Below are 13,277 nucleotides of genomic sequence, written 5' to 3' on the forward strand. Positions count from 1 at the left end.
AGTCAGGAGGTTCAACACCCAATTACAGGGGCAGAGCAACCAGCCCAGGAGGTGGGAACAGAGCAACCCGAAGAAGACAAAGCTGGTCCAAGCACAGGGCCACGGGTGTCTGCCAGGTCCACCAAAGGCCAACGTCCCGCTAGGTACAAGTGTCCCTATGTCACTCTGACTGTCAATCCAGACCCACCCGGATTTGAGGGAATGCTAAAAGAAAAGGCTAAGAAATGGAAAGCCTGGGTGGCAGAGTGCGAGGCAAGGGAGAAGGAGGCTGAAGCCAAGCGTCTGAAAGAGCTGGCTGAACAGGAACACGATGATGTGTTTTACAATCATGATGAGTTCCTGAACGAATTCCGGAAAGGGTTCCGAGCTACGTAAATATGAACTGTAATGTTGCTGGTGGACATGTATGTAAACTGTGTAAAGTGTTTGGGTATACTGGGTTTAAATAGATTAGGAGGTGTGTTGGAGCAAGAATCTACATAAACCCAGTCTGACAGCTACAGTATGACAGCTGGTGATCTAGCTGCCAGGCTAGGTCACAGTGACCTGATCAGCAGACCGGCTTGAGCCGGCAGAAGCCAAGTGATGCAATCTGCTGAGTCAGCACGGCCAGGATTGGCTGCTTGGACTATATATGATCTGTGTGTGCATCACACAGGTCTCTCCCTGTGAGATGGTGGTTAGGCGAAGCACTTTGTCCGTGGAGGTAATATTGTATAGACTGCACAAGAGAGCACTTGTTGTGTATATATGTTAATACACCTTTTGGCACTAGTTGCACGTGTCAGCCTGATTTTCATTCCTGAAGCCCTGTGTCGGGCAAGTCATCTCCCTCACTCTGCTACTCCCGCTCCGACATAGCCATGGACTGGAGCCAGTGTTTTTTCCTCCTATTAATGTTGTCTGATCCATAGAAATGCCATTTACACAGAGGTTTGTAATCCAGCAACAAAAGATTACTGTACATACTCCTTTAGAAGGGACATCATTTTTTGGATTAACATGATCAGTAAAATCTTCAGAAGCATGTTTAAAACGGCTAACCTGTTGGTAACCTGTTCTTTAAGCGATAAAGGGACAACCTCTGCAGTTTGACTTATGGATGAATAAAATTTTTAATACAACAGCTCATGAAGCACATAGCAATGTTTTCAAATTATTCAGTAGCAGTAATTCATAGGAAATTATTCAGTGACAATAATTCATAAGAAGCATTCAAAGAATATTTATGTGGTATGCTAGAATTTCCATGGGTTGCTTTTAAAAAACCAATGATTAACATTAAGACAGACAGTAACTCCAGATCAAGGAAGTGATATATTGAATCAACTATTGCCTCTTTAACCAGCGGAGTAGCCATAACTGTCTATGGTTTGATATGAACTAGTAAAAGAAAATTAAGTCCTTTCAAAATTGAAGATACCTGCCTAAAAATAATACAAAACATGGCAATGTGACAATAGGGTAGGCAAATCTAAGTAGGCTAAAAATCAGTGCAATTAGGATGTCTTTAGAGTGGGGAGTGGGTGGGGAGATTAAAAGAGGAGTACTTTTCAGGCAAGATTTTAATTAATCATTGGTGAATCTTAAGGCGAGGAATTAATAAATGGTATTTAAAAAAAGACACAGAAATCCCTTACTTTTCCTATCTCAAGTTTACTGGACTATGACTGCAACTCTCTGCAAACCTTACCCAGGAATAAGTTCAATCAAACATGGGGCTGAGTGTTTTCCTGCTATTGAGTAGACTTGTATTGTACCCAGAAGGTGTTAAGGGCTGGTTCGGTGAATCCATGATGGCTGGAAAGGGTGGCAATTTTTCCCTTAGTGGGGGCATGTAAGTTATTCTGCTCTGATCTGGATATCCCAGGCGACCAAAATCTTGTCAGATCTTGAAAGCTAAGCAGGGGTGGCACTTGTCAGTATTTGGAAGAGAGACCATCAAGGAATACCAGAGGCAGACAATGGCAAACCTCCTTTGAAGGTCTCATGCCTTGAAAACCCTATGGTGTCACCATAAATCAGCAGTTACTTGACAGCAAAAAGAAGTTAGCCTTAGTATTGCCAACCCTCAGTTGGGTGCAGGGGATTCCCTGGTTTGGAGGCCTTTCCCCTCGCTTCAGGGTTATCAAAAAGCAGTGGAGGGGAGTGGTTTAATGTCTGCTGGACACTCCATTATCCCATTTGGAGAATCAATCTGTGGGTATCAGGGGCTCTAGGGGGGGCTTTTTAAATGTAGAGGCACCATTCATCATTTTAAGAACATAAGAGAAGCCATGTTGGATCAGGCCAATGGCCCATCCAGTCCAACTCTCTGTGTCACACAGTGACCAAAAAAACCAGGCACCATCAGGAGGTCCACCAGTGGGGCCAGGACTCTAGAAGCCCTCCCACTTTGCCCCCCCCCAAGCACCAAGAATACAGAGCATCACTGCGCCAGACGGAGAGCTCCGCCAATACGCTATGGTTAATAGGCATTGATGGATGTCTGCTCCATGTTTATCCAATCCCCTCTTGAAGCTGTCTATGCTGGCAGCTGTCACCACCTCCTGTGGCAGTGAATTCCATGTGTTCCCTTTCCATAGCACCTGGTGCCTCTCCTCAAAAACCCCTCCAAGTTTCAAAAAGGTTGGACCACGGCATCCAATTCTATGAGCCCCCAAAGAAGGTGCCCCCATCCTCCATTATTTCCAATGAAGGGAAGGCATTTAAAAGGAGTGCCATCCCTTTAAATGTGATGGCCAGAACTCCCTTCCGAATTCAATCATACTTGTCACAACCTTGATCCTGGCTCCACCCCCAAAGTCCCCAGATATTTCCAGAGTCAGATCCGGCAACCCTATCCTGATGCCTTAATTCTGCATTTAGCAGTGCTTTGTTGCTATTGAATACCAGTAGAGCCAGATCAGCCTACATTTTTTAATTAGAGGGTTGTCCAAAATAGACAACCAGATGTCTAATAATGTTAGGCATAAACATGCAAAAAAAAAAAAAAAAAGGCCAACGTAATCTGTGTTTGCAAACTCAGATAAACACAACTTTTGAGATACTCGCTTCTCATTGAGGCTGAAAGGCATTTTCATGAACAACCCCTTATCCTCTTATTTACATGCAAGTCTTGTTATTTTTTTTTAAAACGGGGACTTAGAAATTAAAAAAAAGAAGCGGACTTCTGAAATGTAATTCTTTAAAAGGCAGATTAATAGCCAGCCGTGATAACACGTCTGGTGGCGTCTCCCTTCTCTCATATACAAGAGGCTGTTTCCAAACTCCCAAACAGCACTGAGATTGATGCACCCAAGCTTATTCCAAGAAGCAACTTTTCCTGAGAACACGACAGGTCCCTGGAAGCATTCCATAAACAGGACGCGTCTGAGGGAGTTCGTCTTCTCGGGGTGCAGCATTATTATTTTTCAGGGGAATAAGAAAACATAACAGGCTGTAAGTGTGGGTGGCACCCGAAAGGAGTGGCCCAGGGTGCATTTCTGGGCACAGCTAGAACTTCCCTCCCTCTCCTCTGGGGACGTGATTTTTCCCCCTTCCCTTTTGTGTTTCCCCCCTCTCCGGCCCACAGGAGCGGTAGAAACTTTTAAAGCCCCCCTTTTGAAAAAGGGCTGGTTGGATGTCTTCGGGTAATGACGCCTGGGGAGGGCGGTTATCGCTGGTTGACATAGTAACTCCTCGCCTCCTTTCCACGCAGCCGGAGGCTCCAGGCGCTCTTTGGTGCGGCTTGCCGAGCCGCCTGCATGGGCTGGAGACAGTGGAGAGGAGCTGCTTTGGGGCTGCCGACGACGCTTTCCCGCCTCAAAATGGGGACGCCGAGGCGGTAGGCGGAGAGCCGCCCCAACGCAAACTCGGCTCTGAAGCCTCGCCTGTTTTGCCTCCGGGTTTTTGCTTTTCTTCTTTTTGGCGGGGCGGGGGGGGGGGAACCCGAGAAGCCCTTTGTCCTTTCCTGAAGCGGCAGGGATCGCTTGAGGCGCCCGGGAAAAAGGGGAAGCACCATGAGCCAAAGCTGCCAGCCTCGGAAAAACGGCTCGCCGGGCAGCGGGGCCAGGAGGAACGACAGCCAGGACTACCTCCTCATGGACTCGGAGCCGGGCGAGGAGAACTGCATGGCGCCCTACGCTTACTACCCCGCGTGAGTGGCTCCCCGCCAGGGGGAAGGCGTGGGCCAGAAAGGCGGAGGGAGATGAGGGGTGATGGGGCAAGGGGGGCAGCGTGGACGCGCGCCGTGCCCCGAAATGTTGCCGCTTGCCCTGGAGAAGGAGATGCGCTTTTTTGCGCAAATGGTGCTAGTGCTGCGTGCGTGGGGTACCGGGTACATCAGCCAGGGGTCGGGTCGTGGGCGCCCACCGCCGTTGTCTTCCCCCTCCCGCGGCCCTCGAGCCCCGAGGCCGACTCCCTCATCAGGCAGAAGTTCGAGAAGTGGAGCTGCTGAACCTGTTGCGTCGCTCCTCGTCTTGCGCGCTGGAGGGTGGCGAGGCGAAGCGGGGGAGCCGAGAAGGGGCTTGAGAGGGCCTCGGTCTCCGTGAGGCTCAGCCGTTGAGGCGCAGTCTGCGGAGGAGGGGGGAGAGGGCTATCGGATCGAAGTGCGTGCGTTCTCCAAAAAGAGGGGCTTCCGAGGCAGGAAAAGAAAAGATCGAGCTAAAACAGGTTGCAGAATACATCATCAGCTGGCTGCGAGTGCTCCTAGATAGCTTTGAAGGGCGCTTTCCCGCATGCTAAACAATGTAGTTTCATTCCACTTCAGCGACTGTTTGCAAGTCGATTGTGCAGTTTTATACAATAAAATCCCGTTACAAAGTGCACTGAAAGTGCGTTATTTAGTGTGTGCGAAATCGTTTGCATAAGGTTAAGCGGCGCTTCTGCCCTTTATTGAGCATATTTTCTCCCCACTAATTGAGCAGGGTGTGGGGGGAAATGAAGAAGGTATGGGCTTCTAAGCTACTCGCTTTGCTCTAACCGAAGAAGAGTTTGTTTCATGGTTACCCTTGAAGAACTCAGGGTGGTGTGCATGGTTTCCGTCCCATATTACCTTCACAACATCCACATGAGGTAGGACAGGCTGAAGTGCCCTGGAATTTAGGAGGTGGATGGCTTCTGTCCAGATTCGTGGGGATATGAGCATAGGGGGTTTGTGGTGAGGCAATATTCGTGGAGGGTAGGTTGTCAGCCTGCTGGGACAGGTGCCACTGACATTTATGACACACCTGTACAGGAAACCCAACATACTTGGCGCCAGCACAAGAACAGAGATTTATTATTGCTTGCTTCACTCATGCTGTGCTTCTGACTTCTTCACAGCTAGAGACAAAATCACGCCAAAGGCGGATGCATAAGTACAGTATACCATGTGCCAGAGTTGCCATACGTTGGATATGACTTGTGGAACAATTGCCATCAGTCTTGGTTACTGCTAGAATAGTGTAGTGTTCCTTCTGTCCAGTTTTGGCTGTGCACTCTATCAAGGGTTTCTTTCTGGGTACCAGCATTAGGGTGGGGAGAAAAGTCTAAAGTAGAGAGAGAACCTCTATAAAACATATATAATAACTGCAAGGGTGAATAGGTGGAAGGGGTGGTATCTTTCTAATGCAACCGGATGTGTGTGGGAGTAATAGGAATATGGGACCGAGCAGAGCATGTTGTGTTTGCAGAGCAGAATGAGGGTGATAATGGGGGGGTGATATCAGGGGTGTTTATAAGAGGAGATTGGTGAGCAAGTTGCTGTCTAGTGCAGATTTATTACTGATTTTAGCCGTTTTAGTCTGCTGCAGGGGAAAAATTTGGACTCTTGGTGGCATCTTAAAGACTAATAAAATTTTATTCTGGTATTTGGACTAGAACCTCCTCCAGATGTATTAAGTAGATCCTGGAATATAGTTTTGTTAGTTTTGAAGTACTGCAAGACTTCTTATTACCGACTTTAAACATCCCGAGTGAGCCATTGGAGGTTGAAAAGAATACAAAGAAATAAAAGCACAGTACTTTCACCAGGTTGTTAAAATACTGGTAAAAAGTGTGAATGGCCTTATATTGACCATTGGCCCGTTTACCTTCATAGTATCTTTTTTGGTGACCTGCAACTCCAGGATTACAAGAGAGGGGGCTTTCTTGCACAAGGTTCTTGGAATGGAACTTGGGACCTTTGCTATGCAAGGCTTGTCTTCAACCACTGAGCCATAACTGCTCCCCTGTACAGAAAGCTAGATACAAGAGAGAAGATGATGATATTGGATTTATATCCCACCCTATACTCTGAATCTCAGAGTGGTCACAATCTCCTTTGCCTCCCTCCCAACAGACACCCTGTGAAATAGGTGGGGTGAGAGAGCTCTCACAGAAGCTGCCCTTTCAAGTACAACTCCTACAAGAGCTGTGGCTGACCCAAGGCCATTCCAGCAGCTGCAAGTGGAGGAGTGGGGAATCAAACCTGGTTCTCCCAGATAAGAGTCCACGCACTTAACCACTACACCAAACTGGCTCTCAGAGAGGATTTCTAGTCTAGTCTTCTCCTTGACATAGTTGCTTCATCTGTTCCTCTGTTGTCTACTCCAATGAGCAAGACTTCAGTCCCAGCACCTGCTGCCACCTATTAACTTGTGATATCAGATTAAACCGCTGTAATGGGACTGTGGGCCGTGGCTCCGTGGCAGAGCAACAGCTTGGCATACAGACAGTCCCAGGTTCAATCCGTGGCATCTCCAGTTAATAGGATTGAGTTGCACGTGATATGAAAAGCCTCTACCTGAGACCCTGGAGAGCAGTACTGAGCTTGATGGATGTCTGATTCCAGTGTAAAACAGCTTAATGTATTCTCACTCTCAAGTCTGTAGCAGAAAAAAGAATCTTTCCTAATATGCGCAACTCTGTAACTGGCTACTCTGGTGGTAGGGATTGAATCTGGGGTCTTCTACAGGCAAAATATATACTCTGCTACTTGGTAGTGACCTCTTTCAAATGCACATGGCTTGCTCTTCCAATGCATGCTAATGCAGAGCCCTAATCTTTGCAAGGGATTGTGAATGCAGAATAACATATTGGATGGATGAAGATTTCTCATCTTGGATATCTTCTGGAGGAAGATGACAAAGCGGCTATATGGCTTTGGACAGGGCAGTAGCCAGGGGTACGACACAGTGGAAATTTGCAAAGGAATTTGGCTTGTTGGAAAAAGGTTGCTGCTGCTATGTGGAGATCGTTATTAAGGAATGAGAACCTCCTCATGCCTAACGATGGATGTTACAAGATGGCAGCACAGACTGTAGGTGTCTTGAGTCGGCACTACGTAGACTCTGGTTATTGGCCATCCATGTGCAGTATGGATCACTGACGTAAGGAACCCTGTCTGGCATGCTTAGGCAATATTAACTAGTCCTTCCTCCACCACTGCCTTGTGAATGAAGCTGCTGTCTGCTGCTGACCCCACGATGTGTGCTAGTAATAACATGGAAGCCCTCCCCTAAGTCACTGGTCCTGCATACCATTGCACAGTTTTTGAACTGGACTTCTGTAAGTGGCAGTTAGGAGAATGTTGGATAGAGATATTTATACGGCCTGGAGAAAACAACACACTGCCATCGAAGTCATTATTGTCCACTCAAGCAGCTCTCCAGAGTCTCAGGAAGAGACTCTTCACATCACCTTTTGCTTGGTCTTTTTAACTGGAGATTCCAGGGCTTGAAACCTGGGGCCTGCTGCATGCAAAGCTGAGGCTCTACCACTGAGCCACAGCTTTCCCCCAGAGACAGCCTGTTCTGTCCCTTTATTAGAGGTTAATGGAATGTTATTTCCTAGGTTATTTCACTCCATTCCATAAGAACATTCCATTTTCACATTACGGACCTCTGTTTTCCACAGGCTGCTTATCAGTCCTAGAGATATTCCCTGTGCAGTTGTGAATACATGTACACTTTGACTTTTGGTCTGTTTCTCATTGTGACAGCAAAGGGAGAGCATCCTTCTTAGTTATAAGCTTCCCTGAACAGGACTCTGAAAAGGCAGCATAGAAATATTCTAAATAAATAAGTAAATAGTATTTCAGCATGCAAGTATGAGCTCTTATGACTGATTGTTTCTCCCTAGGGAAAAAGTCCCTCCAGTTAGAAATCTAGGTGTAAATAAAACTAAAAAAAGTCCTCTCCCTGACTTGCTAGTTTTCATGGGGAAAGAACTGTACTTTTAGCATTGGGAAAAGTCCAGAAAAGGGCAACGAGAATGATTAATAGGTTGGAACACTTTCCCTATGTAGAAAGGTTAAAACACTTGGGGCTCTTTAGCTTGGAGAAACATTGACTGAGGGGTGACATGATAGAGGTTTACAAGATTATGCATGGGATAGAGAAGGTACAAAAAGAAGTACTTTTCTCCCTTTCTCACAATACAAGAACTTGTGGGCACTCAATGAAATTGCTGAGCAGTCGGGTTAGAACAGATAAAAGAAAGTACTTCTTCACCAAAAGAGTGATTAACACATGGAATTCACTGCCACAGAAGGTGGTGGAGGCTACAAGCATAGACAGCTTCAAGAAGAGATTGGATAAACCTATGGAGCAGAAGTCCCATCAGTGGCTATTAGCCACAGCGTATTGTTGAAACTCTCTGTCTGGGGCAGTGATGCTCTGTATTCTTGGTGCTGGGGGGGGGGGGCAACAGTGGGAGGGCTTCCAGTGTCCTGGCCCCACTGATCAACCTCCTGATGGCACCTGGGTTTTTTTGGCCACTGTGTGACACAGAGTGCTAGACTGGATGGGCCATTGGCCTGATCCAACATGGCTTTTCTTGTGTTCTTATGTTTCTTACTGAGTGAGCCTCCATCTGAATTGGTGCAACCTGGATGCAGATTAATCACTACAGTTGGAATTTAGCCATTAGGAGAGCAGCAAATATGCTATATTAAAAGCTGATATGTTTTGTTATCAATCAGAAGCACCTAACATTTCTTCTCCCTAAAACATTTACATAGCTGTTCAGTAAGATAATATATATAAAAATGGAAATCCTTACAAACACACGATTTCCACAGTCTTATAAAAATGTAAAATAGGGAACATGAACGAACATCGGGAGAGTGTATTTCTGAGGAGTGAAACTGCTGTTAATACAGTTGCTGCCACGGTTGGAGTCCTTTCAGGCTATAGCTCTTGTACAGATTTTTTTCAGGCATTGGCAAATATGCCTTTACATTGAATTTGACTTTAAGATATAGAATGAATGGAAGCTTTCCGGACTCTCGCTCTTTTGTATGTGCAGTGTATGTGCAGTTCAAAGTGTATGTAAATCTGGCTAGAAGATGTCTTGAGAACCAGCTAATTTGTTGATGTTAGCAAAGCCTTCTAAAGTTGCCACCCTGTATATGGGTAAGATTGGCAACTGCTGCTTCATGTGCATTGTCTGTGGTGTGTGCAATGGCCCGCCTGTATACTTTGCCTTAGATTAGGGGCAAACTTGCTTAATGCAAGAGCCACATAGAATAAATGTCAGATGTTTGACAGTCTTCTGCAGCACATTTCCTCACCCTGGTTAAGTGTGCCGACTCTTATCTGGGAGAACCAGGTTTGATTCCCTACTCCTCCACTTTCAGCTGCTGGAATGGCCTTGGGTTAGTCATAGCTCTCATAGGAGTTGTCCTTGAAAGGGCAGCTGCTGTGAGAGCCCTCTCAGCCCCACCCACCTCACAGGGTGTCCGTTGTGGGGGGAGAAGATATAGGAGATCGTAAGCCGCTCTGAGTCTCTGATGCAGAGAGAAGGGCAGGGTAGAAATCTGCAATCTTCTAATATGAACAGAATAAGATGCAGATGAGTTTTCATTGGCTGCCCACCCTCAGCACAATTTAGTTAATTGGAGCACTCTCAAAGCATTTGAGAGACAGTTTGGTGTATTGGTTAAGAGTGGCAGACTCTGATCTGGAGAACTGGGTTTGATTCCCCACTCCTCCACACAAAGCCTGTTGGGTGACCCTGAGCCAGTCATGATTCTCTCAGAACTTTCTAAGCCCCACCTGCCTTACAAGGTGCTTGTTGTGGAGAGATGAAAGGAAAGGCTATTGTAAGCTGCTTTGAGAGTCCTTAAGGTAGAGAAAAGTGGGGTATAAAAACCTGCTCTTCTTTCAAAGATGGATATGACTCAGCCTGGGCTAAAGTATGTTCAAGATTAAGCAACCATAGATTGGATGGCAAAGCAAGGTCATTTGGAGAAGTTGACATGCAGTTTAGAATATAGTGCTGCCCCTCCATCCACTCACAAACTAATTCCACTCACGGTTAGCCAGAACGTGACAGAATTGGGTTATAACAGGGACGATTTTTCACCTGGCAGTCCTAATCAAAGCTACACCTTTTGAAGCACATGGGCTTCGAAAGGTGTACCTCTCTTAAGGCTAGTTCACTAAGTATAAAAGCACTTGTAAACATTGTCCTGTTTATATCTTTAGTTAGGATTAATACGAAGAACAAAGTGCCCAGTGGCACCTTTAAGGCTAACAAAGTTTTATTCAAGGTATGAGGCTTTGTATGCACACGTGCTTTTTCAGATACAATGAAATGGAAGAAAACCATTCAAATGTATGGACAGGGCAGAAAAGCAAATAAGGATATAACATGATGTAGGTCAGGGGTGGCCAACGGTAGCTCTCCAGATGTTTTTTGCCTACAACTCCCATCAGCCCCAGCCATCAGAACTTAACATTCTAAATAAAAATTGGTTGGTCTTAAAGGTGCACTTGACTCCTGCTTTGTTCAAGCGGTTATATGATGCAGCTTGACAAGAATCTGAAACATTTTCCGGGATGGCTGTTAGAGTTTATGCATACTACCTCACTAATTCTGTTCCTTTGTGTTTTAAATACTTAATGTGAGTCATTTTGTTACCCATCTCTCCTTGAGTTATACCACTTAAAGTCGTCAAGTTATATAGATGCTGCTAGGCACCGAAGTGAAAGGCTGGTAGGGAAGGAATTAAAGTCATGAGGTTCAGTGACCATAAAGACTAGATATAAGTCTGTGTTAGTACTAAAACAAGTTCCTTTAATAACTTTGGGGTAAGATACAATTAAGCAAGGGTGGTGTTTTTGGGGTTACAATGTCATTCTAAACAGAATGACATTCTTCTACTGAAGTTAGTGGGCTTAGGAAAGGGTATAATTCTGTTTAGGATTACAGATTTTGATGAAAACCTTCAGATAAAGACAATATTTCCACTTCTGTGCAACAATTTGCATATGGTGGGTGAACGGAAAAGTCTTGACCGGAAAGGGAACTGAGGCTGCGTGATAGCTCAGTCTTGTGCATGCATGTTTGGAAATAATTGAATAAGCATAAATGTGAATAAGATTGTAGACTTAGCCAGTGCCACATAGAGTATGACTATACAAAATCATTTACTATGAGTGTCACATTTAATTTTTTTTGTGTGTATATGCAGCTTTGTGAGAAATTCCCACAACAACCCCTAGCTCTGTAATGCATGAAATTTTATCATTTTAATCTATATGCATATTTCTGATTAGTTATGGATGTTTAATAAAAACTGCCTTACTGTGAAACAAGGCACTGCAGGAGACCACCTTCCTATAAAATAGCATGCTGGTAGAATTAGAATTACACGCAGGACCTGTATGGCAATTGGTCTTTAGCAGCCATCCATTGAGTTTGTTGCGAAGATTGGTCTTGTCTTTAATTCAGGTCTTGCAGATCCTAATCACACTCTTTAGCCACTGGGTCACATTGATTTATGTTAGCATGAATTCCATTGGTATTTGTAAGCCCATTGGCTGTTTGCAGCAGCCAAATGTTCTGTGTTTGTTTATAGAAAGCTTTTGCAATAAAATTTGGAATGAGAAGCAACTTATATTACTTACAGTGGGAGATAAAATGAGTAATTTATGTTGCTTTTTTAGAGTGTTGACAGGGGCTAAATTAGATGTGACCAGAAGATCAGTGATTTAGACCTCATGCAGTTTTCTTTTTCTTTTAAGGGAATGGCAGTGGAATATTAAGCAGAGTTAAACCCTTCTGAGACCATTGAAGTCAGGAGGCTTAGAAGGATGTAGCTCAGTTTAGGATTGCACCATAAGTAAAAACGTGGGGAGGACAATCCACATCAGGACTATGATGCCAAATTGCCCCCCTCTTCTCCTCTAAGTTCCTTTCCTTTCCATAAAAGTGAGATACGTCTAGTTTAACCCTTAGTGCTTTGTGTTACTTTTGGCATGTGTGCACACATTTGTGTTATTTTGATGCTACTTGTTGCAGCACCATTTCCCTTCTCTTTTTTTGCCCTCACAAACCTTGACCTCATTTTCCCAGAATACTGTCTGTATAATACTACCCACCTGTGGCTACGATCTGTGGATATCTAAATCCGCACATATTGGGGCCACACAGAGGCTAAACATATATTTCTGCACACTTGGGAGACTCCCAAGGTGTGTCCCCCCCAAAAAAAAACACTGGGAGTTTAAATTTCCCCCCAGATAAAAGGCATTCCTGTGCAGAAAACACACCTTCGGCTGCATCAAAGGCAGGGATGGAATTCCAGCAGGAGCTCCTTTGCATATTAGGCCACACACCCCTGATGCAGCCAATCCTCCCAAGAGTTTTCAAGGCTCTTTTTTGTAAGCTCTTGGAGGGTTGGCTACATCAGATGGGTGTGGCCTAATATGCAGAGGAGCTCCTGCTAGAATTCCACCCCTGACCAAAGTTATTGCTAACACGAGAGGAAGACATGGGAGGGAAGACTCTGTTAGAAAAGAATTCTGCTTTTTCCCAGAGTGAGCTGCAGAGAGAGGTGGAGAGGAAGGAGGACTTTGCTGGGGGGCAGGGTGAACTCTTCTGGCTTGACCAGAGCAGCTGGCTTGCCCAGGTGAGCTGCAGGGAGAGACAGGGGGAGGGAATACCACAGGCTCGCTGGGAGCTGCTCCAAGTGAGCCACAAAACATGGCTATGAGAGGAAGCTACAGGACGGAGGATGCTGTCAGCCACTGAGTGATAGATGGTAGGACTTGGAGCCTTGCCAGCCTAAGTGATGTGGGGGGATATAGGATCCCCCGGGTGAAACACCCACTCCCCTCTGTGAGCCCTAGGGTTTGGGGAATTGACAGTGATGGGGGAAGGATTCCCCCCATGAGTATTGTGGGTCCCCGCTTGTTTAATCCTATTGGCTATGGATACCATACAGGAGTTGTGGTGCTATAGTTAGAGTGGTGGACTCTGCATGATCTAGGTTCGAATCCCCACTCTGAAATGGAATATTTCTGGGTGACCCTGCACCAGTCACACAC

General features: G+C 45.6%; 1 protein-coding gene across 1 annotated transcript in view; it reads left to right on the forward strand.

Moving 5' to 3' along the window:
- Positions 1 to 3,997: 3,997 nt before the first annotated feature.
- The window catches only part of TRPC6 (transient receptor potential cation channel subfamily C member 6), a 125,041-nt gene continuing 115,761 nt past the window's right edge, over positions 3,998 to 13,277 (forward strand). The window contains exon 1 of the mRNA XM_060234902.1: positions 3,998 to 4,138. Coding sequence (XP_060090885.1) covers positions 4,002 to 4,138 — 137 coding nt within the window. The 5' untranslated portion in view covers positions 3,998 to 4,001. The remainder of the gene's footprint in view (positions 4,139 to 13,277) is intronic.

The sequence above is a fragment of the Heteronotia binoei genome, chromosome 3, assembly GCF_032191835.1.
Source record: "Heteronotia binoei isolate CCM8104 ecotype False Entrance Well chromosome 3, APGP_CSIRO_Hbin_v1, whole genome shotgun sequence".
NCBI lineage: Eukaryota > Metazoa > Chordata > Lepidosauria > Squamata > Gekkonidae > Heteronotia > Heteronotia binoei.